Source organism: Elgaria multicarinata, chromosome 3, assembly GCF_023053635.1.
Source record: "Elgaria multicarinata webbii isolate HBS135686 ecotype San Diego chromosome 3, rElgMul1.1.pri, whole genome shotgun sequence".
Lineage (NCBI taxonomy): Eukaryota > Metazoa > Chordata > Lepidosauria > Squamata > Anguidae > Elgaria > Elgaria multicarinata.
Window position 1 is genome coordinate 143,255,539 of NC_086173.1, and position 24,618 is coordinate 143,280,156.

At 48.2% G+C, this 24,618-nt stretch overlaps 1 protein-coding gene across 1 annotated transcript in view; it reads right to left on the reverse strand.

Moving 5' to 3' along the window:
• The window catches only part of LOC134395909 (laminin subunit beta-1-like), a 75,150-nt gene that overhangs the window by 28,801 nt on the left and 21,731 nt on the right, over window positions 1–24,618 (reverse strand). Inside the window, exons 10-27 of the mRNA XM_063122147.1 lie at window positions 20,918–21,038; window positions 20,546–20,738; window positions 19,374–19,517; window positions 17,252–17,483; window positions 16,037–16,200; window positions 14,684–14,908; window positions 13,730–13,944; window positions 12,864–12,960; window positions 10,229–10,607; window positions 9,173–9,357; window positions 8,827–9,068; window positions 8,460–8,663; window positions 7,088–7,232; window positions 5,955–6,162; window positions 4,727–4,868; window positions 4,234–4,410; window positions 2,992–3,139; window positions 1,750–2,387 (exon numbers count right to left, since the gene is read on the reverse strand). Coding sequence (XP_062978217.1) covers window positions 2,254–2,387; window positions 2,992–3,139; window positions 4,234–4,410; window positions 4,727–4,868; window positions 5,955–6,162; window positions 7,088–7,232; window positions 8,460–8,663; window positions 8,827–9,068; window positions 9,173–9,357; window positions 10,229–10,607; window positions 12,864–12,960; window positions 13,730–13,944; window positions 14,684–14,908; window positions 16,037–16,200; window positions 17,252–17,483; window positions 19,374–19,517; window positions 20,546–20,738; window positions 20,918–21,038 — 3,355 coding nt within the window. The 3' untranslated portion in view covers window positions 1,750–2,253. The remainder of the gene's footprint in view (window positions 1–1,749; window positions 2,388–2,991; window positions 3,140–4,233; window positions 4,411–4,726; window positions 4,869–5,954; window positions 6,163–7,087; window positions 7,233–8,459; window positions 8,664–8,826; window positions 9,069–9,172; window positions 9,358–10,228; window positions 10,608–12,863; window positions 12,961–13,729; window positions 13,945–14,683; window positions 14,909–16,036; window positions 16,201–17,251; window positions 17,484–19,373; window positions 19,518–20,545; window positions 20,739–20,917; window positions 21,039–24,618) is intronic.

The following is a 24,618-nucleotide window of genomic DNA, read 5'->3' on the forward strand; positions in this document are numbered from 1 at the left end:
CTTCCTGGTCACTCCACACACGCCATGTTCGTCTGCTGTACACGTAGGGAAAAACGCACATAATGCATCACATAAGGAAACGAGTGGTCCATTTTGCTGTAATTAAGTCCTTAATCCCTAAAAACAACACCATGACCACCTCCCTCCTTCAAGAGACACAGAAACGCAAACACACACCAGTGGATCAGAAGAGTCAAAGGCTTTATTGCTACAGTGAAAGGATGCTAAGACTCCACCCTGAGAGATGTCAGTCAGGAGGGGGCATTTGGGAGTGGCATCACCATCTTCACACATGTACAGACACCGCCCAGCCATGCCTCCACTGCGATGCTGGAGTGAGGCTTTGGGGCTGTCTTGATGCCGTCTTACGCGTCCTCGCCTCGCTCCGGAGAAAAAAGTCGCGGTAAGTCCGCGACTTTTTTTCTCTGCAGCTCCAGTGGAAAGCCCTGGGATGGGTGCGCGATTGCAGCAGTGCCGTGTAATTGAAGTCACGCCACCACGCACCCACCCTAGGGTTTGTCGAGCGTTTAGACAGCCCCGTGGAGGCTTGGGGTGGGAGGCAGAGGCACTTGTTCATCTCTTGGAAATTATATTGCCAGCTGTAAACGGAAGAGACTAAAATGGGGGTCTGACAGATTGTGATAAGGCTACGTGAAGGGATCGCTCTGAAATGCCAATCAATTTCTAGTCCTTCTACAGTCAAGTGTAACAGGCAGTGGAATTAGGAGTTGAAATGACACATTTCATGGATGGAGCTGAAGAGAAGGAGAAAGCGAAGACTTTATGGAGCCATGAGAGTCCCTAGGACATCACATCATTAAGAAAGTATCAAATTGTAATTTATTTATTAGTACATTTTTGCAATTAGGAGTAGGCAGAAATTTTTGCCTTCATCTGATGGCAAAAATGTAATAAGAAAGGCATCAAAACATGTCTCTCACTGTCCTTGTTCCAAGCAACCCAGTTCTCAGTTTCTGACACTAGTGGGACAGATTACCCTGGCAAATTCATCACTAGAAAATTATGGAGATAGCCTTTGCTCCCCCCCCCACAATTATTTGCCCTCAGGACATGGTAAAAAGAGAGGTACAATGTCTCTGAACATAATAGCATTCTAAGCTACTATGACTAATGGCTAATAGCCGTAGACATCTCTCATGAATTCATGTCATTTTCTTTTTAAAGAAGATATTTGTGCTGATGGTGATCATCAATATTCTGAGGCAATGAATATGAGAAGGGAAATGGGATAGGAGGAACCTCCAAATAGTGAGTGGAATAAGAGAGACCTCTCCACAATGGAGAGTTTACAGGTCCTGTGGAGATGCTGATAGCCATGGCTTTTATCTAGATTAGAGCCTCATAGAATAGTAGAGTTGGAAGGGGTCTATAAGGCCATCGAGTCCAACCCCCTGCTCAATGCAGGAATCCACCCTAAAGCATCCCTGACAGATGGCTGTCCAGCTGCCTCTTGAATGCCTCTAGTGTGGGAGAGCCCACAACCTCCCTAGGTAACTGATTCCATTGTCGTACAGCTCTAACAGTCAGGACGTTTTTCCTGATGTCCTCATTTACCTTTTTTCCTCCCCTTTCTTTTTTTAGGGGGTGGGGGAATGGTGTATCTTCATTAATTTGCTAGCAATAAGGGCAGGGATGGGATCCTCAGGCTGAAGGAGAAGAATCTGGGACTAAGCACCTTTCTTTCCCAGGGTTAGAAAGAGAGGTGGAGAGGTGGCAAGTGAAGGCAACGTTTCACCAGCCTTGAGCAATGGCAGGTGGGAATTCCGTTTCCACTCAGTCCTTTTGCAGCCTGGGTGGTTCAGGAAGTGCTCTGTCTCCATGGCAATAGCAAAAGAGCCTGTGGAAGGCAGGAAGAGGCTGCCCAAAGAGGGAAACTATTCCATGAATAGAGCTGGAGTGGAAATATTCCATCTTTTCTGGCAGATACCCTCAGATATAAGTCTTTCTAAATTTTCCAGAGTCCTGGGACAAAACACTGACTAGTCACAATGTAACTTATGTGTCTATGAGATCTTGACAATAGACTCACCCTGATATACCTGATCCCAGGTAGGCCTAAGTGGTACAATCAGCTGAAGATGAAAGGGACAGGGTAACATTAAGGCCCTGAATCTGCAGCCAGAGCTTCAGAGACAGGAGCCGGTCAATGATAAGTGTGGAAGGGCCCTACCATGGGACAGTCCGAAGCTGGCAGGAATAAGGCCCAAGGGGCCGGCAACATAAACTTTGGCCTTAGCAGGTCGCGTAGGCAATGGCTCTGTCCCGGATGTACTGCAGGAGATCCGTCGCTTTTCTCTCCAGTTCCTGCAGATGCGTTGCTTTTTCCTTCATTTCTTTCTCATTGGACTCGAAGCGCCCCTCCAACTCTGGAAGAATAGGCAGGGATTTTCAGTAGCTGGACAAATATACTCACTAGAGTCACAATAGCTTTTCAATGAAAGATGGGAGGGAGGAGAGGTTGTGCAGCAGAGGGCCTAACAGGCTGTGTTACAAACCAGGAAGTACCAAGTTCAAGCCTCACCATGGCCATCACCACCATCTCTCAGCCTTATGGGGACAGGAATGATGCTGACCTGGCTTTGTAAGGATCACAGTGATAGGAAGCGCCTTGAAACACTGAACTGCTGTATACGTGCTAACTTAGACCCTGTTCAGACTACATGCTAAGCCATGGTGATTAAGCATTTTGAGCTAAACATCACGGCTTAGCATGTTGTCTGAACAGGCCCTTAATGTTGTTATATTTTCCCTTTGATATCAAACCTGTTTCCAATGCCCTCAGATGCAGCTTCCTGCAAACCTCCACTACCCATCTCCACAAACACATAAAGCACTTGTCAGTGACCAGTGACTTAACTCCAAATGACTTTTCTTTTTTTAAAAAAAAAAAAAAATATTTCTGTCATCAATTTTTCTTTAATTTTTTTTTGAGGTTGGCATTTTGCCCAGCAACCGCTGTGGTATCCTTACCTTCAAGCTTTCTCTTGCTGCCGTTGGCTTTGTCTAGGAGAGTCCGGGCTTCATCCCTCAGGCTTTTCAGCTTGCGCAGTACATCCTGAGGCTGCTTCTTCAATTCGTCCTGCAGCTCCTGGTATTTCTGCATCACTTTCTCTACCTCCTAAGGGCACAGACTGACTGTCATCACTATAGCAAAGGGCCAAAGGAAAACGGGAAGTCCTTCTGCAGTGAATGTGACAGACGGTGTTTCTCCACGTAACGTCCGGTGGGAGGGGTGGTGGTCTTGAATCGGGGCCTCCAGCAGCCAGTCTCCTTACCTCCTCCTATGCCCCCAATGCTCTACCACTGACTCAGGGAGATGAGACAATTAGGATCTGTGGGTCAGGAGCGCCCTCTAGGCTTCAGTACCACCTGGAATACTGTCAGCTGACCCCACAATCCAATCTGAATCTGCCAGTCCCTACAGAACCCTAACATCCAATTCAGCTTCTCAGTTTAAGCAACTTGTCTTGATGGGGAGCCACCATTGCTCCCAGGCCTTGCTTGCTTCGTGTAGAACCTGGCCGCTGGCCTGTCTTTGACCACGTCATCTGCCTGCACTGGACCTGGACCCCGAACTGTGCTCTGTTTCTGACCTTAGCCAAAGCCTGACAGTCCGTAAGTGGGGCTGTTACGTTGCTTTCTATAACGTCACGTACCATCTGCCATCTTGCATAGAATCACATTCCTGGCATTGACTCCATGCAATAAATTGTATAGACTGTTATGTCCGGTCTCTAGATATCTCAGGCAGTTATTTTTGTGCACCTCTATGGAGGTGGGACAGCAGGATGCTGCTACAGGACAGCCAGAGGTCCAATCTAAAGGAGAGGGCTCTCTGCAGGTGGGCTTATCATCACTCCACACACTATTTTGGGGCCTAGGCATTCTTTCCCTTCATCCATTCCACTACAGTTTGAACCCAGGTCCCAGAAGTCCCTCCACAACATGGGCGTGTTGATAGGGAAAGCAGTGTCACACTTTACATTTAGTTTGAGCATAGAATTTGAATGTCTTTGGATACTAAAAATTAGATACGAGGAAAGAGCTGTTACCACGAGGAGTTAGTGCCGATGGCAGGGACACACAGGTGGAATTACTACTTTGGCCATTAAGAGTTGGCATCCAGGTCCCTGGCAATGGAATAGTAGGTGAACTGACACAATGGTCAGGTGTGGGTGAGTGGACAATATCTAAAGGAAGAAGGATTCTCACGTTTTCCAGCCTGCCTGCAGCAGCAGTAGCACGCTCAGCTTTTTCCTTGGCTTCCTGGGACTGCTGCTGATTGGCCTGGGACTTCTTTTGTAAGGCGGCCACATCCTGTGCCAGTTTTCCAAGACGGCTTTCCAGTTGGGTCTCCTTGCTGACCAGCGCCTGCAGCTTGCGCTCAGCCTGCAAGAAAGAAAAGCCACAAGACACAGTCAGACACTGAGCTCTGAGGAAACATTGGAAGATGCCTTATTGTGACTCAGACCATGGGTCCATCTAGCCCAGTATTGTCAACACTGACTGGCAGCAATAGCTCTCCAGGCAGGATTCTTTCCTAGCCCTGCCTGGAGATGCTGTATATTGAACCTGGGGCCTTCTGCATGCCCAAGCTGAGAACAAACTCTGGAGCAGCCCACTGAAGGAGCTGTCCTCATCACAGTGAACACCACCCAAGACACGCCCAAGCAGGCTGGCCACTAGGTGGCCCTCTACGCCTCACCTGTCTGACTGTGCTCTCCACCTTCCGGATGGCTTCCTTAGAGGTCTTCATGGCTTGCTCTGCTGCCCCCACTTTGTCCTTCGCACTATCTAGAGCCGCCCGTGTTTCTGTGATCGTTCCCTGCACACCTTCTGCTCGCTCTCTGGGTATAAAGACAGAGCAAAACACAACAGAGACTTGTAGCCACTTAAAGACGAAAAATGTTATTGTAGTAGAAGCCTTTGTGGCTAAATCTCACTCTGTCAGGTTCGATAAAGAAAGGTCACACAAGTAGGTAAGTAAGAGAGATGTTGAAACTGACTGGACCAGATTGCAAACAGTTTCTGGTCTAGTCATTTCACACCAATTAAATAAACAAAGAAAATATTCCTGAGGTGGGGTAATGGTGGTGGTGGTGGTGGGAACGACAAAGGGAACATAGCCTTACACATGTTTTTCTTTTTTGAAGGGCTATATGAGTTTGCTCATGCAGATATCTGGAAAAGAATGCAAACTTGCACAAGTAAAAAAAAACCTGTAAAAAGTACTGAGCTGACAGGCAATGCCAAAATATATACACACGTCTTTCAAGAAAGCTGGTCATGATTTTTGGGAATTTGTTCTAGCTCTTCCAGGGTACAGTTTGAAGCAGAACAAAAACCTGCATAGCCACTATCACCAGAAACTCACAATTTGTCTGGTTTGGATTAACAAACCATGGTTGTTTGTGAGTGCATGGGAGTGAGTGGACTGGCTTCCAACAGCTCGCCTAAATAACTCAAGAACTGCTCTTCTGGTTGTTCATCATGACGTCCAAACCTGGAACTCTGGGTTGTTGAGAGAGAAATAACCCTGAGTTTTAACCCAATAATAACCCATGGGTTAAAACTCTGGGTTATTTCTCCCTCAACAACCCAGAGTTCCAGATTCGGGCATTGTGGTGAATTCCTGGGTTGTTTATCAAAGTGGAAGTGTGTGAGAGCCAGCACAGTCACTCACTCATGACTGCTCCCAAACAACCCATGGTTAACAAATCATGGGTTGTTTGATCATCCAAACTGGGTGTGTCAGAAGGGGCTCAGATAAAGTTGCAGGGAGCCACTCCAGTATGCTCTAAACAACAGATTAGGCCTGAAGCATGATTATAATATTAGGACGTCAGTGAATTATGATAATGTAAAATGTGTGATTTTGTAATTTGATTATAGAAAAACTCAATTAACAACAACCAAAAAATTAAAAGACTCACTTGGCCTGTTCTGCTTTCGCCAGTAATTCCCTGGCACGGGTCAGGTCATGCACAGTGCTATTCAGGATCATGTCCACTCCCTTCAGCTGGCCAATTCCATCCCAGATCTCCTTAATCAGATTGCTGATTTGCTCAGGGCTGCTGGGCAGGGAGATGTTCAGGACCTGCCTGGCCACGAGCTCAATGCTCTCAGGATCAGCACCTTCCTCTAGGGAGACAAGAACAGACCTTTAAGAACATAAGAAGAGCCCTGCTGGATCAGACCAAGGGCCCATCTAGGCCAGCACTCTGTTCACACAGTGGCCCACCAGCTGTCGACCAGGGACCCACAGGCAGGACAGGAGTGCAACAGCACCCTCCCACCCAAGTTCCCCAGCAACTGGTGCACACAGGCTTACTGCCTCGGATACTGGAGGTAGCACACAACTATCAGAACTAGTAGCTACTGATATCCTTCACCTCCAAGAATTTATCCAACCCCCTTTAAAGCTATTCAAATTGCTGGCCATCACTACACCTTGTGGCAGTGAGTTCCATAATTTATGTGCTGGGTGAAGAAGTCCTTTTATTTGTCCTGAATCTCCCACTTATCAGCTTCATGGGATGACCCCGGGTTCTAGTATTTTGAGAGAGGGAGAAAAATGCCTCTCTAGCCACATTCTACACACCATGCATAATTTTGTTGTTGCTAGATAAGTGTGTTTATGCCTGTAACTGCCCATTCCTGCTTCCCATTCATCAGGCCCAACACACACACACACACACCCACCCCAGGTCTAAATGTGCAAATATCAACGTTGCCATGGCATAATTTGATGCAAATGTATTTATTTATTACATTTATATCCTGCCTTTTTTTCTCCCAAGGCAGTGTCCACAATCCTTTCCCCCCATTTTTCTCCTCACTACAACAACAACCCTGTGAAGTAGGTTGGGCTGACAGTCTGTGACTGGCCCAAAGTCACCCAGTGGACTTCCATGGCCGAGGGGGGACGAGAACCCAGATCTCCCGACTCCCAGTCCGACACTCTCCTCACTGACTATTTATATATTCGCACCATTGACCTCATTTCCCCTTTTCCCCCTGAGTGCAGCATTTGCCTTATTTTCAGAGTAAGCGGTGCTCTGCTTACCTGCTAGGAAGTCCTTTATCCTCTGGATGAACTCCCTCAGCTTGGCTGTTGACTTTTCCACGCGGTTCTGGGCCCCCTGAGCAAGGCCCAGAGTGTTGTGAGCAATGTCCTTGGCATTCTGTGCCAGCTCCTGTATGTCACGCACCTAAAATTAAAGCCACAGCTTAGAATCCACAGATTAACCTGAAATGGGGGGGGGGGAGACCATGGTGGTAGACGGACATACATCATGACAGCACAGCTTTTGCACCATGCGAGGGCTGCAGGTGTGAGGGTGAAGACTGGCTGGAGATTGTAGTTTTCACTGCTGCAGGGGAAATGCTTAAAAGAAGCATCAGCCCATAAAGGCTCAGAAGCAGAAGAGATGCTTTCCTGTTCAGCAGTTACTGCCCTGAATCCCATGACTTCTGCTTCTACTGCCTTGTCCACATCTCCATCTTGTGTGCCAGCTGCTACCCAAATGAATTGCCCCCCAAACTCCAAGTTCTTGAATCCTCTTCCTGCACTATACAGGCAGATAAAAGGAGTGGGGGTGGGGTGGGGTGGAGGAAAAAGAACACCTATCCCTTTTCCCATTTTCCCGAAAATTCTCCATTCGCTAGATAGCAATAATGTGCTAAATTTGGGGCTGAGACCCAAACCTAAGCCCTTTAGCACTACATAGCACTGCAGGGAAGGTTTCAGGAAGATGGGAACCTCCCATCCTCTGTAAGCACCAAACAGAGCTACAAGACTCGTGTTACAAGAAGGCTGAAGCCCGACACAGAGCACTCCTGTAAGGGGCTGGAGATATAGGCTGTGTTCGCACAACATGCTAACCATGGTGGGTGGCAAGCTGTGCTGGGCAGGCGGTTATGCAAACAACCTTCTGTGCTCCTGTCAGACAATCTGGCAAACAAGCTACACAGAGTAGTTTATTTCACCCCCACCCCTCGCCCTCCTTTTCCTCCTGTAGTCCTCCTGCCCAGCTGGGCAGGTATCCCAGCTTCCTTTGTGGTGGGAATAGAGATCACTTGAGAGGAGCTGAGCAGCAGCGTTTTGGGCCGTTCTTGCCGTGCAGCTCGATAGGCGATCTCTGTAAACCACGCTGAGTGACAGACAACATGCTAACCCACCATAGGTAAAATAACCCTTACTGCAGATGGTAGGGTTTTAGGGTGGCTTGTTTTGGGGAGGGGAATAACACACCATAGAGGGGGGAAACATCCCAGAGTCAACACGCTTAGCCATCATGCGTTGCCCTGGAAAACAAACCAACACGGTTGGTGTGTTGTGTGAACCCAGCCTAATATAGTGGGGAAGTCCTCACCTCCGCCCTAATACGGTATCTCTCCTTTACATATACTTACATACACATATGCTGGCACTGTACCTTGTCAGCAATGGTGCCCAGCTGCCTTGCCTTGGCCTCCAGCTGGTGGGAGATGTTCTGGGCTGTGTAAAGAGCGCTCACGGACACAGGCAGAGCTCCAGTGCAGCCGGGGCCGCCACAGTGCCGCTGGCCTAGGCTGTCTCTACAGGAGGCCCCTCCGCAGGGGGCTTCTTCACAGCCCTCTTCTCCAGAAGCACCACAGATCTAGAGCAAGGTGAGACACACACACCCCAGCCCCGACAAAACAGGAGAAAGGTACTAGGGTCATGAGGCAGTGAAGTCTGGGTCACCACTCTTGTCTTCAACAGACTCCTCCCTGCGTCCCTCAGTTCTCTTGCCCCACTCCCATCGCCCCTGCGGAACTCACCTTCTCATTGATCCTGCTCAGGCTGAGGTTGTTGACCTTTTTCTGGACATCACGCAGAGTTTTTTGGTGAGCGGCTGCGCTCCTGCGGAAGGCATCTCCCCTGTGACTCAGCAGCTCGACGGTGGCCTGACGCGTGTGTTTGGCTCGGCCTACCGGGCTTTGAGGCCCTTGAACTGACGCGTTTGCTCGCTGCTGGGCCTTCTCCGACTGCTGGAAGGACCCCAGGATGCTACGGAAAGACTCTGCCAGCACAAGGGAAACCAGACATGTTTCAGGAAAGGGGTGTTCTCGCCCGTGACTTGCGTGGACACTTCTTTTGTGAGGACACCGTCGCCATGTTTCTTACCACTGAAGCTGGCATTTGCCATCTTTCCCAGCTGGCTGCTGAGGTAGCTGACGGTGTGGTTAAGCTCCCCTAGCTCTCGGCTCAGCGTGTTCAGGCGGCCCCTCTGTCCTGTAGCTTTCTGCTCCGTTCCGTCCAGGTGTGAATCCGTGGCCTGCAGCTGTTGCCACAGCTCATCCATGTCTGCTCTGGTGAGGAATACATCAGGGAGGCAAGGCTTCAGGCTTGTGGGATCTACTTTACTAAAACTCTAAGGTCCACCAACTGGAGCCAAATGCAAAATGGTGTCTCAGAGGGTGGAGCCAATGATCTCCTGCACCCTGTGAGCCATACACTGGAATGAGCTGCTTACACCAATCTACTTCTGAGTGACTACAGATCAGGGATTCTGTTCAGATTTAAAATGAGTACTGTGAAATAAATAGGGGTTAGAGACCCTTGTTGATTTACTGCAGATCACCCAGAAATCTCATAAGCACGAGACAGTGGCCCTAATTGCACTAGCAAAATATATTGGGCCCATTCAGAAGACACCTTAAACTTTGGCTTCAACCATGGCAAATAAGGCTTTTTGCTTTATTCACCGTGGTTAAAGCCATGGTTTAAGGTGTCTTCTGAACAGGGAGAGCGATTTATAGTTCTTTGTCATACCTTTCCCTGAAGAATCCTGGGAACTGTAGTTTGTTTAAGGTGAAAAGAGTTCTGTAAGATGACCCGCTAGCCCCTCTCCCCTCAAGTGAAAATGGCCAGGATAGTTGTTAATCAGTTTTACTCCTTTAAGCCTGGAAGTGACCAGAGAAGAAAACCAGTGCGCAAAATAAAGGTAATCACTGAAAATATCACTCCATTTCTGGCATGCACACAAATAGACAATTTCCCTGTTTCTGAGTAGTATCCAATGTCAGTCCTACTTAAGAGTAGAGCCACTGAAATGAAGGGGACAAGTTAGTTGTGATTAACCTAAGCCTCATTCATTTTGATGGGTCTACTCTATGTAGGACTAACACTGGATACCAACTCTGCCTACTATCGTCCTGGCGTAATCCCACCTCTCCCTACCTGATATCTGCCAGGAAGGTGCTGAGCTGATGCAGCAGGGGGCTGCTTGGACTACTCCCATCACCAAGAAGCTGCTCTGCGTGGCCGAGGCTGTTCTCCAGCTTACGCATGCGGCTGCTGCTGGCTTCAGGTATGGGGCCACCTTCCTTTAGGGCCTGTACCGCATCCTGCAGCCGTTGCAGTTGTTCCCAGAGATGATCCAGCACTGCGTCCCACTGGCCGAAGCAAGGATGGCAAGGAGAACAACGGGGGAAGTTCTTCTGGAAGCCACGTTGGCACTGGTCACAGCGCCGTCCCGTAAAGCCGCCTCGGCACAGGCAGTGCCCAGTGACCCGGTCACACTGTAGACTCTCAGACCCTGTTGGGTCACATTCGCAAGCTGTAGGGGGCAAAGGCAGAGGTCATGCCCAGGTGAGGTTTAATATGATAAAGGTTCTGATCACCTGAGCGGAGAGAGCTGGCAAAAGCACAGGTGATCCCATAAATCATAGATCAACTTGCACAGTTGCTCTCTGTTCGATTGCAGGGCGGGGGCATGTCTTTAGGGCTGGCAATATTGGGCCAACCACTATTAGTAGAGAAGTGCAAAATGTGTGATCAAGCGCAAGAGTGAGACATTGTCAGAAATTGAGCATGAAATGGATCTTCAACTGGCAACTTGAGTGGTGTCAGGCAGAGGGATTCTGCCCATGCTCTACTATCCAGCTCAGGCCAAAGGAGGGAACTGTGGGCATGGCAGCCACACAAAGGAATCTGCCTTTACCCCGAGTCAGACCCTTGGTCCATCTAGCTCAGTATTGCCTACTCTGATTGGCAGCCACATGCCAGGGTTTCTTCCCTACCTAACCTAGAGATGCCAGGGATTGAACATGGGTTCTTTTGCATGCAAATCATAGAATCATAGAATAGCAGAGTTGGAAGGGCCTACAAGGCCATCGAGTCCAACCCCCTGCTCAATGCAGGAATCCACCCTAAAGCATCCCCGACAGATACTTGTCCATCTGTCGGGGATGCTTTAAATAATGAGCTCTATCAGTGAGCTACAGCTCTTCCCTCAAGAAACACCTACATGGAAGCTGTTTTGATGCCAAAAAACCAGAGTGAGTCAGGTGGTACTTCCTGTGCACTTTAAAATGTTTCCAGGTCAGATTGGCTTCACATATACATAAGCAAGCAAGCAAGAAAGCACAGCAGAAGGCAATGCCACTGAAACTTGATGCAAAAGAAGCTGTATGCATCTTCTGGATCTCAAGGAAGGTGTGTCTGAATGTTTTTCCTTCACGAGTAGTTAGGTTTGGCTTCAAATATCCCACTGAAGAATGGTGGTACAGTTCAAAATGTGTTTGTTAGGAATCTGACTGTTCTTTTGAATGAATCAACATTCAGTACACCTTTATAGGGCTTCTCTAAACGAGCGATTTATAGCACGCTTGTGATTGGCCACTCCCGGAGGTTTTCAGTTTCATTTCAAGAAATCGTCAGCTTCCAGGACTGCTCCCAGGCTATTCCCTGGAATATCTGGGTTCTTTGCAGGTTTAAAAAACCCAGAGATAATGTGGGAATATCCAGGAAATCGCACCATCTCCCAGTGTGTAATCTCAGTGTAGTGCTATAATTACGCCACTAGATGGTGCTGTCTCAGTAAAGTCAACTGAGCACATGGACCTTAGTATTCAATTTCAAACCATGTAGACCCCCTTATAGAGCCTGGTGTGGCGCAGAGCGGTAAAGCAGCAGTTTCTGCAGCCGAAACTCTCCCCACGGCCTGAGTTTGATCCCAGCGGAAGCTGGTTTCAGGCAGCCGGCTCGGGTCGACTCAGCCTTCCATCCTCGTGAGGTCGGTAAAATGAGTACCCAGTTAGCTGGGGAAAAGGTAATAACGGCCGGGTAAGGCAACGGCAAACCACCCCGCTATAAGGCCTGCCAAGAAAACGTCAGCGAAAGCTGGCGTCCCTCCAAGAGTCAGTAATGACTCAGTGCTTGCACGAGAGGTTCCTTTCCTTTCCAGACCCCCTTATAATGCTTCCAATTACATCCAAGAAAGAAAGTGAATGCAGAGAGCCATGGTAAGGCAGCGTGATTTTTTAAAAAAATAATAATGCAGAGAAGCCCATAATCTTCTTTACATCAAAGAAAAGTAAGCAAGCCCCTGTGCTATAATGTGTCAGTAATGTAGTGTGTAGGAGCAGACCAGTTTAGGAAAGCCCCTCCCCCTGATCCCATAAAGCCATGCCCATGAACTCATCATTTTTAAACTACACACACATGTTTAGGGGAACTTTGCCTGCTGTAGGCAGAATCCTGGTCCCATCTGGTCAGCCTAGCACGTTCCAGATAATTTCTTTTTAATTAAGGAAGCTTCCTCCTTCTTAAGTAGTTCAGGGCCCCTGGCTCACCACAGTAAATCCCAAATCTAAGGATTAGGCTAAGGCCCCCTTGGCTTCAAACCCTAGGTTTTTACATTTTAAAATATGTGAGTCAAGGTATACGTGTAGGACATGATCAGTAGGAGCTAGAGCCTGGGACAAGAGTGAGGCCATTTGCTCCTCCGTCTAATCTGCATTTAGAGCTTTATGCATGTCCACATACACCAACGTGTGGGATGGAAGATGCTTTGCTACACCATCATACTCACCTAGACACTCCTGTTCTGGGTCACCCCAGTGATCTTCTTGGCAGTGGGAGCAAACACGCCCTCCAAAGCCCGGCTGGCAGTGGCATTGCCCTGTGAACTGAGTGGAGCAAAAGTTGCTAGTTAGAACAGGGGCAGTGGTGTGCGGCTGGGATGCTGGTGCCAATGGGGTGCTAGCGCAGCAAGGTCTCGGGTGCTGTCCTGGCACCTCTCCTCTTTGGGTGACTGCAACGCCACCCCCTCACACACAAGGCTTTGACGCGCACACCTCCCTCAGGCGAAGCACCACCACTTAAATACCTGAGGAAGGGGTAAAAAGAAAAGTATAACCTTACCCTTACAGCAGAGGGAAAAGGTAAGGAGATTTGGAAAAGGCTTTTCTGTGACTATAACAGGGTGAAGGTTTAATGTAATGTGTTTATTTATGAACCAATAGAGCAGGAGACACGGCCAAACTGACATGTGGTTTTATGGAAGCAAAATAAAGAAAATGTTTATTGTTGTTTACAGTTCTTAGTTCCTTCAAATTCTATTCCAGTCCTGCCTATTCTTAAGGCTACTGGTAGTAACCAATCTAATAATAACAATCCTTAGTCCCTATGATCTTATTTTCACTCACTCCTCACACAACTCCTGTCAAGAAATCACACAGTTAAACACATCTACCCTTCAAACCCAATCCCCAACCGAACCCCTCAAACCACTCAGCTCCCCCATATATATGCTCCTCCCCCCTTTCCACAGCATCACCAGCCACACCCACTCAGTCCAACATTCCGCACTCTCTAGACGTACTCATCCAGACATGCCTAAGGGAATAGAAATGTGGGTGACATCGCAGTGACCCTCTCAAGAGCTCGGTCACTTACCACGTTGCAGTCTGAGCGTAATGAATGGGCGGGATCACAGCTGCACGGCTGACAGCCCAAGTCGCTGCCAAAACCCCAGAAGTTGTCGGCGCATCTGTCACAGTTCTTGTCCACCACGCTGGCGCGGCAAGGGCAATTCCCCGTAGTTCGATCGCAGTGGCAGATGCCTCCAGAGCAGTGTGCAGGCAGAGTGCCTTGCTCGTTACAGGTGCAGCCTGGGGGAAAGAGCAAACGCATTGGCTCAGACAGGGAAGCAAAGAACAGCCTCCGGCTGGGATCACGGCCTTCCTTGCCCAACCCTTGGAATGCCCCAAGACCTCTCAAGTAGGAAACCAGTTCTTCCAGAAAACAAAATTTTCAAGACACACAATTTAATTAACCCAGCATTGCTTAGGTTTATTAATCAGCTCTTATATGTGTGGGTTTTTTTAATCAGGGCAACTTCTTTTTTTAAAGAAGACAAATGGTTAGCCAGATATCTTGCCAATAGGAATTTAAATGGCCGCCATGATATATGTACCCATTTCACAACTTTTCTCCTACTCTTTTATGGTTTGCCTGGTGTGGAGGGATTAAATTACCCTTCTCTTCTTTCTATTGCTTGCAATAAAATTTTCCTTGAAGAGACAGAGAAGTGCCTTGAAAGTTTTTGAACCCCCACTGAAAGAACCTAACAGAGGGGTAATTTAATCCCTCCATAACAACAACAACAACAACAATTTAAAACAATCAGCTAGAGAGAATCCAGGGACATCTGGATTGAGGCGGCGAACAACAATAATGATAAAATACATAAAACTGAATTAAAAACATAGTATACATTATTAAAACATCCTAAAAACATCGTAAAATTCAGAGGAGACACAATGAAGCCAGCAGAACACCGTATCTCATTCCCAAAGCATAAATCCCCCCCAGACGTCGTCGCAGCCCAGGCCCAGCCACCCCACTCACGTCGGCAGCTCCGCTGGAAGGCGTTGCCATAGTAACCAGGTTGGCATTCAGCACAGTGGGGTCCGCCCGTGTGGTAGAGGCAGCGTAGACATTGACCACTGTGTGGATCGCAGGCCTCCGGGTCACTGGCGTCAATGTTGTTGTTGCACTGGCAGGGGCGGCAGGCTCCACCCTCCTGCTCAGGCGCTCCAAAATAGCCAGGCGAGCAGCGGTCACAACGTGGCCCTTCAGAGACAGGGGAAGTTATTAGTGGGATGGAGAACCAGGAGCATCACACAGGTACTCAGCAACTGCCCTTTCTCTGTCTTCTCTCTACATGGCCTGACGGGAACTGCAACTCTATGGAAGTTATCACTATGGAAGTATATCACTTATCAAGAAGGTGGGAAATATGTCTTCAGTTTAATAAAGAATGATCAGGAAACTGGGGATCCCCTCCTTCTTCTTCCCTACCACTTCACAATCAATAATTGCTTCTGGCAAAGAGTAGTTGGAAAGATGGGTGAGGTGGTGAAGGACCGGGCCGTGTGCATGCTGGAGTTCGGGGCAAGAAGGAATATTGTACTTGTACTGGAGTCTCCAACATGGTGCCAATTGGCACCAATTTGCCAACAGACATCTCTTGTGGAGCCCACTAGGCTTCCTTTCCCTCCTATTTCTTTTTAACTGGGAATCTGGCATACTGCAAAGTGAAGAAGTCCCCTCCAGCACCATTGATTGGGGTTCAAAAGAGTGGTTTTGTGTTTTGGAGCTCAGCCTCCATCTCCGCCGCGTTCTTGGGCAAGTTACTTTTCTTTTACTCGTACCAGTTGCCTTCTGGGAAATGAGTGCTTTGTGGCTGGCTATGCCCACCGTGGCAACCATTTTATGAATGGGCAAACCCCTCCCACACAGTAGCCATTTTGTAAGCGCCCATGGCCCTCTCTGAAAACTTCAAATGTGCCCACCAACCTGCAAGAGGTTGAGGACCCCCATACTAGTAGTTAGGTTCAGGGGCTCAGGGGCACATATATTTCCATGCATATATAACGATAGGCCTCACAACTTGTGACCTACAAACCATGTACATTAAAGCCTATCGGGGACTCAATATCCTGTTTCCCCCCACCTTTTTAGGACCTTAGGGGAATGTCAAGCATCTGGTTGAATACAATACCTGGGTTCTAGGTGGATTTGACTTGGCAAGTCACAAGTTGTGCAGGTTGCTAGAGAGGGAGCGTGGCAGACGTTTGTGGAGGTATACTAGAGGATGGGGTTTCAGGGGGTGGACTATCCCACAATATTAGGACTTAAAATATCTGAAATAAGCCCCACCCGGTGATCAACACCCCTTGCCCCTGCAAAATACTTTACCTGTATAGCCAGGAGCACACAGGCAAATAATCTGGTTGGTCTCCCTATCAGCATGACAGGAGATGCCATGGTAATGCCGAGACCCTGGATATCCGGGACAAGGGCAAGGCCGGCATTGTTGTCCCGAGCCTAACACTGGGTCTCCATAGTAACCATCCAAGCACCTGTGATAGGGGCAAAAGGAGAATACAGGTAATGAGGGCAGCCTGAAATGGTCACCTCCTCTTCCTGGTCCATCTTCACAGCTAGCTTTCCCCCCAGTGTGGGCCTTAGGAGGTTTCAGGCACCATCTGTTAATCCATTCCGCAGCACAGGCTCCTCACAGGATATACTCCCCCACACTAACTCTTCCTCCCTCCTCACAGATTGTGGCTCTGTTCAGAAGACACCTTAAACCACGGCTTTAACCATGGTGGTTAAGCCAGAAAGCAGGGCTGTGTTCAGAAGACACCTTAAACCACAGCTTTAACCATGGTGGTTAAGCCAGAAAGCAGGGCTGTGTTTAGAAGACACTTTAAACCACGGCTTTAACCACAGTGACTAAGGCAAAGAGCCTTATTCACTGCGGTTAAAACCATGGTTTAAGGTGTCTTCTGAACATGGCCCAGCTTTCTGGCTTAACCACCATGGTTAAAGCTGTGGTTTAAGGTGTCTTCTGAACAGGGCCAGTATCTCTCCCAATAAGCTTCTTGTGCAATCTCCCTGTTTCCTCCTTAAAGGAAGTGCAAAAGCAAGGAAAACCCTGTGGGGGAGTAAAAAATAGCCAAAGGCAAGGGTGGAACCAAGTAATCTTCAACAATAATATTAGTAAAAGTTTTATTAAAGTGCCAGGTGCCTACGCGTTTCAAACGCAGTTGTGTTCTTCCTCAGGGCTTTATAATGTTCGTGAAGTTGTCTGCAGCTCCTTAAAGGAACCTACAGTTCCAGTTCTCTCTTCCTTAAAGACTGATACCATAGGACCAAGCTACACATTACGTATAGCTCCTTGATCGCGGAAAACAATCTTTACATAAAGGCAGCGCGTCCAAGATAGATCGAGGGAGGGAGGTCAGCAGGGGCTTCTTATCTCTTCAAACAAGTAAGACAACTGCACAAATAGATATGGTAACTCAAAGGTCTTTTGTCAAGATAAGTATTTCACGTCTCTTGCTAGGGACAACTTTTCTGGGATGGTTCACCTAAGCAGGGTCTCCTGCCAGGTTTCCACGGACCCACCTCTCACAGTGGCGGCCAGCTGTGTAGTCACGGCACTGGCGGCAGGCTCCAGTGTGCAAGTCACATTCCTCCGAGTGCCCGTTGCAGTGACAAGGCCGGCAGCTTGGGAAGCCCCACTGGCCCGGCGGGCACTGATCGCACTGGCGTCCCACAGTGCCATGTTGGCACCGGCACTGCCCACTTACTGGTTCACAGATTTTGGAGACCGAGCCCTCAGGGGAACAGGCACAGGCTGTGGGGACAATTCCAGAGCTGTCAACATGACCGAGGAAAGAGCGCATTAACTGTTAGGCTAAAAATGTTGCTGAGCAGGGGCGGAGCTTTGGCATAATTATCTGGGAATTTCCTAATGTGGAGATTGCGTCCCTCCTCTTCCAGTGTAGGGTACCTTCAGAGTTCTCTGCTGGTCACAAGGTGGCAGCTGCTGCTATGTCCATAAGACAAGAAGCCGTACTTGCTTTGATTGTTCCGATTTAGAAAGACCCGCTGCCCACTTTCCTCCAATAAACTGAGACTCAATCCAGACAAGGCGGAGGTACTGTTAGCGGGTGGTTCGCCTGTCTGGCGAGGTGATGTTTGCCCTGTTGTGGAGGGGGCTGCACTCCCCCTAAAGGATCGGGTCCATAGTTTGGGGGTGCTCTTGGATCCAGAACTGTCACTTGAGGCACAGGTGAACTCAGTGGCAAAGAGCACCTTTTATCAGCTTAGGCTGATATACCAGCTTCGCCCTTATCTGGACAGATCGCCTAGCTACAGTTATCCATGCTCTGATAACCTCTCGTTTGGATTACTGCAATGCGTTATACGTGGGGCTGCCTTTGAAAACGGTCCAGAAACTTCAACTGGTACAAAACAGGGCTTGTTTAAACAGGGTTTATTAACAGGGACCGGCCACCGAGACCACATCACGCCAGTCCTCTTCCAGCTTCATTGGCTGCCAGTCCAGGTCTGGGCCTGATTCAAAGTGCTGGTATTAACATTTAAAGCCCTACCTCCCCAGTTCTCTTGACCTGAGAATGGTTTAGCTATTCAGCCCTAGGCTGAAGCTGCAGGGTCTTGAATAACTTCAAGCAGACAACTTGTTCTAAAAGTCTGGAGCTCAACTGGGACCTTGTATCCCTCTTGGGCCAGACAACTCCCCACCTCCTTGCAGCTCTGTCCCCTTCCTGAATAGTGGAGTCTTAGAGGTTCATCACACAAGGCTGAAATCCTACATCCTTACAGGGGCTTTCTGGTTTTGGTTTCTTTCCAGGATTACGATGGGTTCCTTTACATGGCGGACATATGATTTGAATTGAACTGAATTGAAAACTTCCTTTCTTGGCAGTGTTCTATCTGTTTCATTACACAGTGTCATCTAGTGGGTACATTATAGAGCAACGCTGTCATTTCACACTGCTGATTACCCTTTCTTATTGCTTTATCTTCGATCTTTTAAAAAGCAAAATAAACGTTTAAAAGCATGGGAGATGCTTTGGAGGTTGACAACGTCAGGTAAAGGACCCACAAACTTCCATGAGTGACCAATCACAAACGCACAATAAAAGCCTCATGTAGAAATGCTCTTAAAGGGGTAATCCTCCAGCCTCGAGCTTAGCACTCTCTTTTGCCTCAGTCAACCCCCCTCCCACATTGTGCATTACCAGTGCTGGTGCTCAGGCACTGAGGAACATGAGGCCCTTATTGTAAATAGGGCTGGAAACTCAAAGGGATCTAACTCAGGAGGTGCTATTTATGGGGGGGGGACATTTGGGGATCTTTGATTCAAGGGGCTCCTGGCTGACAGGCTAAAGGCTTGATGTTAGGGTCTGGGTCTTGGCTGAGCATCTTCACAGCTTGCGCTGCTGGTCTTTCTAATCCAGTTCGTTCCTCCCACTGTGGGTCTGAGACGTCTGCTCTTAGGGTCAGGATTATTATTATTTATTATTCTTTTATTTTTTATTTATTTATTTATTTATATCCCATCTTTCCTCACAAGGAGCCCACAGCTGTGATACAATCCAGGCACAGGTTTATTACCTCATCTGCTGTCTGAAAGAAGCAGGCCTAACACAGAGTTGAGGAAAAGATAAAAACGAATATGGGGCAGACAGTACATCCGGGCCCTGCCTTGGTTACTCACGACTGCAGCCGTATGGTCCGAATCCATAAGTGCCGGGGACACACTGGTCACAGCGCCGACCCATCACATTGGGTTTACACTGACACTGCCCTCCCACTTTGTGGCAGACACTGCTGGTGGAGCCCTGGGGGTCACATTGGCAGGCTAAGGATAGAAGAAACAGCATTACCAATGGTTAGGGAAGTAGCTATGCAAGAGGAACACAAGACCCCCTCCCCTCCCCACCCCACTGCAAATAAGACTGGACAGAACTGGGGGTCTTGTCTCACAGGTTGCGGGATGGGGATACGTCTCCCCAGCACACTGAATTAACTCCTTCTCAAGAGCTGACTGATGAGCAAGGAAGTCTAGGAATATGCCTACTTGCAGTCATAAAGTAAAATGCAGTAAGTAAGTGTATTTGTTTTGACCATAAGTAAAATACTAAATAATGTATTTTATAACATCAATCAAACAGCTGCCCCCAAATCCTGAGAATCTCAGTTTTTGGTTTGTTGTCTTTAAAATGAGCATGTTTCTAAGCTCTCATGGTTGTAGAGTCAAATATTTCTTTAACAGTTGTATAGGAAAGGGAATTTCAGCAGGTGTCATTTGTATGCATGCAGCCCCTGGTGAAATCCCCTCTTCATCACAACAGTTAAAGCTGCAGGAGCCCCGCCCTCTTTTGTATCTGGCCACTCTACAAAAGAGGGCAGGGCCTACTAATCTTCTCTGGCTTCAAACTGTGCTTGTTCTTTTCTTTTCATTCTTTAATAGGAGCTTTTTTCAATATTTGGGGCTTTTTTGATGTCTGAGGGGTTGTCTTGACGATGGTGCATTGGCATCGTGAGCACCAAAACCCCGCACTTGTGCTCCTAAAAGTTTCATAACAATCGAATGTACAGTTTTTTAGTCCATCAACGACATACAAAGACTTCATTTTATTCGTATTTAAGAAGTTAGATGAGCTAAGGTGTGAGGAATCCTCCTCTTTCTGAACAATCCTCTGCTTCCTGATTCCAGGTACGGGGCCTATTTAATTTTCCCAGGCCTGGCTCTAAGCCTTATCCCTGCCCACTACACTACACTGCCCAACTCAACAAGGCCAGATCTCCTTGCCTCACTCTTCCACCTCAAGCTGTACACCCTTTCATCCAGCTCCAATCCTGACCCACGCTTTGCTCTTCACTCACGCAAAGCCCCATCATGCATCAGGGCAGAGATGCTGCACAGCAGGCGAGCACAGGTCTCAGCCAGGTCAGGCATGGTGGCCATGCGGAACGCCTCCAGGCACGTGTAGCGCTCCAGTGCCTCCCGACGCTCCACTGCTGCGGGATCGTTGCCATGGAGACCGGGCAGCTCCTTCACACGTGGCAAAAGAACCAGCTGTGGGAAGGAGGGAGACACATCAGGGGGGTGGGGGAACGAGGCCCGGTTGGGACAAGAACTAACGCTGTTTTGTAGCTAGAAAATGAGGCCTCCCACTAGGATCTAAGAGGAAAAAAATACCAGGCTGAAAGAACAGAAGAGCATAATGCTCCCTTTAGCACAAATCGTTTTCTCACCGAGTCCACGAGGATGAAGGCTGTGAGATGGCGTTGTGCCACACCTGCCCGCTGGAAACGCACCGTGATCTCATAACGGTTCCTGGGCTCAAAGCAGAAAGGCCGTGGCAGAAGCACATACCTGTGGGGAGGAGACAGGGAAGCAGAGAGCACACTGTGATGAGAAGAGTGCAAGAGCGTCCCAAGAAACCAGCGTGCAGGTGTCTACAGCCTTGGAGAACCAATGGGCTTGTTTTAGCAGTTTGGGGAAGGAACGCAGCTAACTTGTGAAGAGCAATGCTGCAGCCCAGCACCTAGCAATCAGCCTTCCAAAATCTTTGCTAATCCGACATGCCTGCCAGTGTGGTGTAGTGGCTAAGGTGTTGGACTGGGAGTCGGGAGATCCGGGTTCCAGACCCCACTCGGCCATGGAAGCTCACTGGGTGACTCTGGGCCAGTCACAGACTCTCAGCCCAACCTACCTCACAGGGGTGGTTGTTGTGAGGATAGAAATGGAGAGGAGGAGGATTATGTATGCCGCCTGGGGTTCCTTGGAGGAAAAAAGGCGGGATATAAATGTAATCAATCAATCACATGCCTTGATCCCGCCTGAACCCCGTTCCATGTGGTCCCGCATACATGACAGACGTGTAGAAAGAACTAACCATACCCAAGATGCATTCCTGCTAGAGGAGATGCCGGCCTTGTGAACGGCACAACAACCCGCTGCCTGGTACTCCCAGCTCACCTGGCATTGCTGCCTTCCAGCAGCTCTTTTAAAAAGTAGAGACTACTGTTTACAAGCCACTGTGGCCATTTAGCCTTGAACCCCCAGCGCCTCCACTTCACATGGGCTTGAATGAACGACTAGGAAACAGGTGAAGGGCTGTGCTAAGTGCTACGGCACCACACTCAGGACTGCTGCCAGACTATTTTGCGCCCTAGGCAAGGAGAGCTACTTGCTCCCCGCCCCCCAAAATTGCCAACTTCGATTTTTAAGAACAGGTGTTTTGTAGAAAAAAATAAACAGCACAAAACTTGAAACCGCTAAATTTGTTTTAAATTGCAAGAATAAGTAATAATCAATTTTTGATTATCTTTCTCAGATGCAAAAGAAAATATTTTGGCACACAAATCATTTTGAACTAAAGGGCACTCGGTATAATGCATACCTCCGCCATTGGCAACACAACATGAAAACCTTTTACTTCACACACCTTTAAGTATATATACTGTTTAAGGTTCCTGTTAAGGTTAACAGTATTGTTAGGGTTGAAAACAATAAACTGGTTATGAACTAACATATTTTCCGTTTATGTTTTTTCTTAAAACAGCTAATATGGATAAAATGGTGGCCCTTAAAGGTCAGTACTGTGCCCCTCTGAAGTCTGCGCCCTGGGCGGCTGCCTAGTTGGCCTAATGGTAGCGCCGGCCTTGACTACGCTGTTCTTCACAAGCGAGTTGCATCCTGCTCCCCCTGAAACTGGCAAAACACGCCCATCAACTCTCTCTCACCCCCTCCACGTGCCCTCATGCCTTCTGCTGAGACTGTGGGCTATTTAGCTTCGTTTAATTGCTTTGTAAGCTTAAAAAGCTTCCTTGGGCCTACAACCCTTTACCCATCCTCAGAAATCTCCATCAGAACAGAAAAAACTAAAACAAGAGTTCTCCTGGCACCTCCATTATACTCTTTTTGACGCCTTTTTATTTTCCCAGTATTTTAACATTTCATCATCTTAATCTTTTTAACTTTCCTGTTTTACATCTGTATTTTAAATCTTTGTCTTGCTGCTCGGTTTTATTCTCGTTGTACTTTTATATTGTGTGTTTTACACTGTGGTTCAGGTTTTATACTTCATATTGTACTTCATGGTTTTGATTTTTGCGAACCACCTGGAGTGCTTTGGCTATTGGGCGATATAGAAATCCAATAAATAAATGGGCAAAAAGGCAGCAGTGCCTCTTCCTAGGACACTTCCCAGCTTATCCAGTCCTGCAAGTGACTAGTTCAATGGCAATAGCAGAATAGTGGCATGAGCTAGCAGCCCTTTGGAATAGTTGCTTGTGAGTGACAGGAAGCATTGCAAAGCCAGCAGAGGGAGCTAAGAGAGGCAGCTGGTAGGAAGGAGAATTACTCTCAAGTCAGAGTAGAGAGAAAGAGGAGAGTATTGATGGAGAAAGAGACTAATCCGTTTTTTATAGCCTCAAGATTTATAGTTATTTATAGTTATGTGTTACAAAGTTGGTTGCTTAGTGAGATACCTATTTGTGTGTGCGGTTCTCAAAAACGATTGAAAACTTCTTTTTTATGTAACAACTGTAGCTGCCATGAGTCTAACGTAAGTTTTCTACCTGAACCTATCTCACTGCCAGGGCATAAATAACAATAATCGTTCCGCCATTAATGGATGTAGGAGAGTTTGGGGAATCTTTTGCCACGGAGATGAGAGGGGCTGTTATATACAGGAGGGGATCTACACTGCGTCGTGAAGGCGCTTGCGTGCGCCTGCAGGGCGCCCCGAAACTCCTTGTGTAGATCCTGCCCAGAAGAGACGGAGGAGGAGGCGGGGACGGGGCGAAAAGTTTCCGGGCTCGGCGCGTCCTTGCCGCCGCCGCCGCCCACCTCCCCGCTGGCCTCCTGCTGCCGGCGAAAGAGCAACCCGGGTCGGAGAGCTCGGCGGAAGGCGGGGCGGCAGCTTCTTCCGCCAAGCTCTCCGACCCGGGTGGCTCTTTCACCGGCAGCAGGAGGCCAGCAGGGAGGTGGGCGGCGGCGGCGGCAAGGACGCGCCGAGCCCGGAAACTTTTTGCCCCGTCCCCGCGAGGGGCGATGTGGGGCCGCCGCCGCTGCCTCCTCCTCCGTCTCTTCTGGGCAGGATCTACACAAGGAGTTTCGGGGCGCACTGCAGGCGCACGCAAGCGCCTTCACAACGCTGTGTAGATCCTCTCCAGATCATGTTTTAAATGGAACGAAAAGAGCTGATTCCCTCACGGCACTAGTTGTTTGCCTGCTAGCGATAAAGTGAATTTAAGCTATTTAAAACATCAAACCAGAACTGCTTCTAGGGAAATGCTTGCTGTTTTCCCCTTTTTCTACAAAGCCCAAGAAGGCATTCGATCTGTTTTTTGAAAAGGCAGAGTAAACTTCAAAGAGAAGTGCTTGAAATGGTGGTGGATGACAAGGAGCCCTTCAGTACTTTTGGCTTTTTGTTTTGCTGTTAAAAAGATACTTGAATATCTATGTGGAAGAGCAGGGAAGTGGTAGCCTTGGAAAGAAACAGCATCAACACCCATTAAAAACTGCTCTTATTGCCTAGGCTTGCAGGAGTAGTAGTATAATTTTATTTGTTTATTTATTTAAACTCCTGAGGGGTTTGGAAATCAGGGGGCACTGTGCTCTGGTGGTTCCGGTCCTACCTCTCAGGTAGATTCCAGATGGTGATGCTTGGGGATAGTCGCTCCTCAAAAAAGGAGCTGTTGTATGGCGTACCATGAGGTGCCATCCTATCCCCAATGCTGTTTAACATCTACATGAAACCGCTGGGAGAGATCACCCAGAGACATGGGGCGGGGTGCTATCAGTATGCTGATGACACCCAAATATATTTCTTTATGCCTTCAATAACAGCGTCAGCTAAGGATATTGTGTCTCCTCTGAATGAATGCTTGGAAACGGTAATGGGCTGGATGAGGAAAAACAAACTGAAGTTGAATCCAGACAAAAC